At 47.2% G+C, this 5,518-nt stretch overlaps 1 protein-coding gene across 1 annotated transcript in view; it reads right to left on the bottom strand.

The window, feature by feature from the left end:
• MREG (melanoregulin) overlaps positions 1–4,482 on the bottom strand; it is a 42,571-nt gene extending 38,089 nt beyond the window's left edge. The window contains exon 1 of the mRNA XM_006758669.2: positions 4,451–4,482. Within this exon, the coding sequence (XP_006758732.1) occupies positions 4,451–4,455 (5 nt within the window). The 5' untranslated portion in view covers positions 4,456–4,482. The remainder of the gene's footprint in view (positions 1–4,450) is intronic.
• Positions 4,483–5,518: the final 1,036 nt, after the last annotated feature.

The raw sequence follows: 5,518 nt of genomic DNA, 5'->3' as shown, positions 1-5,518 counted from the left end.
GTTCTCACTCCTCAGAGTTACAAGTCAGGTTTCTTTGGGGCACAGAAAAGGTAGTTTCTACCGCCTAATAAATCATTAAATTAATAATTCTATCAAAATCCTGGTCAAGACGGAAGTGAATGAGGATGTGTGCTCATACCACAGGATCTGGCAGACCTGGCCTGGCTCACTGGATCCCGGGTTCTGAGTGCTGGCATGCATGTCCCTGCTCCTTATATCCTGCACACCACCCAGGCCAGGCAGCAGTCTTCTTTCCTTTAAAACGTTATACCCTCTGGTGGGGATAGCAGAACAAAGCAAAGCCTAAAACCCACCACTGGAGAGGCAGGTTGGGAACCTCTGGAGACTGTCTCCTCGAGGACTCTGGGGCCTATGTAAAGAGATTCCATGCAAAGGTCCTGAGGTCTGGGCCCAGAAGTCCAGGGAGGACAGCAGGAGGGAGGAAGGGGCCACTGAATCAGGAGCTCCCCTTCCTTTCTCCCTCCTAATCTCCCATTGCCGGAAGCCGGTCCATCCTTGCTGCTTGACACAGTCGCTGCAGGGAAGAAACATCTGCACAGCATATGTTTCAAGGGACCTGGCGTATTGGAGAACCTAGTGAGAGAACATGGCAAGAGAACTTGGACAGAACCTGGCTGGAGATACTGGCTAGGCTGCTGGTCAACTGAACGCTGTCTCCATGTCATTCCTTCTTCTCCGACTCCGTCCACACCTTTGGGAACCCCTGGACCTGCTGGACCCCAACACCCCATATTGATGACTAAAAGGTACTGAGGAAAGCAAGAGCGGCTGTTTTGCCCCTGGCCACCATCTGCTGCTGCTGAATATTTTATTAACCTCAGGCATTTGAGAGGTGGCTCTGACATTACAGTAGAAGCAGAAGCTGCTTTTACTCCCAAAAGGGTAGGATGAGATAAGTCTCAGATTCCACCCTCAAGCCCACCTGGGGCACACGACCAAATCGCTGGGGAGTCTTGTCTTTCAAAACCGTCTAGAGTTGAAGGAAACACTGAACTCGCAGCCTGGGGGCTTCGGAGCAACATACTACAAGGCATGAAAGTGGCTTACAAGGGTTTCCCATGAGTCCTCACCACCAACGGCAGTGAGGGAAAGACTTGAGAAAAACCCACAAAATGCCCTGCACAAAAGGCTGGCTGCTGACATGAGTGGTCCCAGTGACTTGAATGCTGTCCCCCAGACGACCCTGTGTCAGTGGTCACTGGTTTAACACTGAAGCTCTGAAACACTGAAGAGATAAAATTTCTAGTTAACAGCAACCAACTCACACACACACACAAAAACAACCTCAAAAGGCTGTTGGGTGCTACCCCATCACTACTTATGGCCCCTTGGTCTGATTCCCCAGTAGAAACTGGCCGGCCTACTGGGTGCCTGGCTTCCAGACCTTTCCCTTGTTCCCTCCATGGAAACCTCCTGGTGGAAGAGCAGGTGAGTCTAAGATTCTTATCTCTCTCCTTCTCTCTCTACCTTCCAAGACAGCTCGGCCCCTTTCAGTTACCTAGTTAATTGAATATTTAAACAGTATTTAACCCCAAGTTTAAACATTGTTCCATAGGTCCTTGGAGCTTTCTCAGCATTTAACCCCCTGCTCATGACTTCCCTCAGCACCCGAGGTGTGACCTACCTCCAGCGCAGGAAGACACGGGCCCCTCTTTTCTGGCCCTGCTCCTTGATGGGCGCCTACCCCTCACGCCTTCCACTCCGTGGCTGAAACAGAGCCCTGTGTAATAGTGTTTCATGCATCACTTTAAGTGCTTTAAAGGCTGGAAGATGGTCCTGACAAGACCCCAGTGATGTAGGCAGGGGAAGGAAGCATTATGTTTTGTTTCTTCCGCTGGGGCTCAGAAAGATTAGATTCGGTCCTAGTTCCCTTCTCTGCTCACATTCACTCCCAGTCATGTCATTGTGGCTTTAAATACCATCTTCATGAGCAAGACTCCTAAATATGACCTTGTATCCCCAGCTCGGATGGTTCTATCAAATCTGAGTCTTATATCTACCTGCCTTCTTCCCATGTCCACGCAAATGTCTAACGGAGAGTTCAAGAGCCAATTACCTGCTCTTCCCACCAAACCTCCCAACAGCAGTCTCCCCTCTCAGAGGATGGAACCTGCATCCTTCAGATTGCTCAGGCCAAACCCTTCAAGTCATCCTTGGCTCTCTCATCCCCGACACCTAATCTATCCGAAAATCCTATTGACAATACATGTTAAAATGTCTACCCCTATCCTTACCGCCTGAGTCAGAGTGTCAGTGTCTTGCATAAGAATTCCTGAATCTTTTTTTTTCTCACTGATCTACCTCCTTCTACCATTGTCTCCACCAATTCTATTCTCAAAACCACCACAGTTAAAATGATCCTTTTAATATTTTTTTACCCTTTTCCCCACCCCCCTCAGGGGGCTCCCACCTGACTTCAGAGTATAAGCTCCTCTGTGGTCTCTAAGGCCTCTCAGCAGTTCCCTGCACTCACCAGTCACACCCATCTCAGGCCCTTGCATGGCTGATTCATCCACCTGTAATGATTTCCCGCAGATATCCACATACCTCACTCCCTCCCCGCCTTCAAATCTTTGTTTACACACCTCCTCCTCCTCGGTGACACCTACCCGAAGCAACCCATTTATAATCACAAGCATGCTCCTCGCATCTGCTCTGTCTTCCTCCTTCCTACACACTTATGTACCTTCTGATTTACTTACTATGTTCACTGTTTGTTCATGCCCATCACCACAATAAAAGCCCGGTGAGGGCAGGATCTGTATCTATTTTGCTCAGTGATGTATCCCCAGGGCTCAGAACAGGACCTGATACTTAGTGGATGCTGGATAAATATTTGCTAAATGAATGAACTGGTGTTTCCCCAGGTCACGGGGCTGTGAATGGTAGAAATGAGGCCAGAACCTCTGTCTCCAGACTCACAGACAAACTCTTCACATGTGGCCTGGTTACTTTTATGAAGGCGGGGCTGGCTCTTACTCTTCGGGAGGAAGGGGCAAGGAGCACCTATTTGATGTCAAGTGGTAAGCAGGGTTCTGAAGGGATACACGGGAACAAGGGACCGACCGAGGGGGGCGGGTACTGTTTTAAAGAGGATGGCCCTGGAAGAACTTTCTGATGCAATGACTTTGAACAGAGACCTGAGTGGATAAAATGAGGGAGTTACCCATACAGGTAAAAGGAGGAAGAACATTCCAGGCAGGGAGGACAAGAAGTGCAAAGTCCTGAGACAGGCGTATGCTTGAGGACCCAGGAGGTGGCCAGGATGGCTGAAGGATGAACAATTTCACCTTATGTGCTGACTTTAAAATCTCAACTATGCGGAATAGCCCTGAACTGGAAACCACCCAAAAGTCCATCAACAGTAGAAGGAGCGAATAAAATGAAAGGTCCTACAAAGCCATGAGAACCACAAACTAAACTACACATGGCAACTTGAATAGATCTCACCAAGAACACACACAGTTTGATCCCATTTATGTAAAGTAGGCAGATCTATCCCTCTCCCTTTCTCTCTGCAAAAAATCAATAAAATGTTTTTGCCCTAACCGGTTTGGCTCAGTGGATAGAGCGTCGGCCTGCGGACTCAAGGGTCCCAGGTTCGATTCCGGTCAAGGGCATGTACCTTGGTTGCAGGCACATCCCCAGTTAGGGGGTGTGCAGGAGGCAGCTGATCAATGTTTCTCTCTCAATGATGTTTCTGACTCTCTATCCCTCTCCCTTCCTCTCTGTAAAAAATCAATAAAATATATTTTTTAAAAAAGCAGGCAGAACTAAAGTACATAGTTAAGGTGCATAAATAGGTGGTAAAGCTATAAAGAAAAGCAAGAATGCAGGCACATCCCCAGTTAGGGGGTGTGCAGGAGGCAGCTGATCAATGTTTCTCTCTCAATGATGTTTCTGACTCTCTATCCCTCTCCCTTCCTCTCTGTAAAAAATCAATAAAATATATTTTTTAAAAAAGCAGGCAGAACTAAAGTACATAGTTAAGGTGCATAAATAGGTGGTAAAGCTATAAAGAAAAGCAAGAAAATGACTATCACAATGTTCTAGATATGATCAGGGATAGGGAATGTGGGGCTGGCAATAGCAGACAATAGGGTGGTGAAGGTCTGGGGCAGGGGGGACTACAAGGGGATCAATGGAGAAAAAAGGGGACATATGTAATACTTTCAACAATAAAGATTTAATTTAAAAAAAACAAAAAGAAAAGCAAGAAAATGACTATCACAATGTTCTAGATATGATCAGGGATAGGGAATGTGGGGCTGGCAATAGCTATCTCTTGCCCTGGAGTATTCACTTGATAGTTGTTTTTTATACTGTACATGTTCTTGTATGTCTTTAGTCTCTGATATTAAATGTACCAACACAAATTTTTAAAAGTTAATGAAAAAAATAAGTGAGAAGCGATTCAGTAAACTTTTACCACATGTCAGGCAGTATAGGGGCTCATTAGACACATACTGTCTCACCAATTATTTCCTGAAAAAGCACAAAGGAAGAGGGTGCACAGTATGTAACTGGCCCAGAACAAATATTTATTAATCAGACCAAAAAGGACATCAGCCGCTGACAGAATAAACAGTTTTACCCAACTTTTACGCAGAATTTACTTTTTAAACCAAGTGCATTGATAAGATCACCTTAAAATACCTAGAGAATAAAAAGTTCCAGTAAACCTAGATCACATGACGTGTAAGAAAAAGAAATGTTTTCTCCTCGGGAACTTCCACCGTTGCTAAGACTGCCTAATGCAAGTCATGAAAGAGGGAAGGGATACTGTAGGGGGCCTGGGAAGAAACCTTTAAAAGTCATCCTTTTATGGATTTGGAGTGGCTGAGATCTTGGTAAAGAAAGCACTGATCTTGAACTCACTGGACCTGAGGCCCCATTCTGGGAACAGTACCCATGACCCTCCCCTCTTTCTCCTCTGTCCTTCAAGAAGGTACAAGTGCAAGCCTTGGAACGGGCCCTTCAGGGAGCCACGAGCTCCTTCCTGCAGCAGGATCCCCTGCGCCTCTGCTGTTGCTTCCTGTGACTCACCGCTGGCCCTGGGCTGCAGGCTTTGTGACCAGCAGCTTCTGCAGGGGGCAAAGCTGACCTGAGGCAGCTCAGGAAACCCAGCCGCATCATGGGGTGGGGGGGGACTCAGCCACCTGGGCCCCGGCCTGAGCGATCTCACTGACACTAACACAAGCTAACATTTTCTCAAAGCCCTTCCAAGGGCAGAAGACAATTTGATCTGCTCTGAGGTCATGTGAGTCCACACTGTGAAATGAAAAACTCACCACAGGTAGAAGATGACTCTTTCTAGGGGGTGGGGATTCTCTTTTAAACATCTTAAACCCACCACCCTTCCCTCCCACTGGCGCCTGGCCTCACCAGCCTGACTACAGAAAAGTGGGGCCGGTGTTTCTCAACCCCAGTGGCACAACTTGTGTCATACTTTTGACACAATTTCTCACATGAGCAGCTAGTTACACACACTAGGAGG

The sequence above is a fragment of the Myotis davidii genome, unplaced genomic scaffold (genome assembly GCF_000327345.1).
Source record: "Myotis davidii unplaced genomic scaffold, ASM32734v1 scaffold2715, whole genome shotgun sequence".
Classification (NCBI taxonomy): domain Eukaryota; kingdom Metazoa; phylum Chordata; class Mammalia; order Chiroptera; family Vespertilionidae; genus Myotis; species Myotis davidii.
Note: the sequence above shows the minus strand (reverse complement) of the source record. Positions and strands in the feature narration are given on the sequence as shown.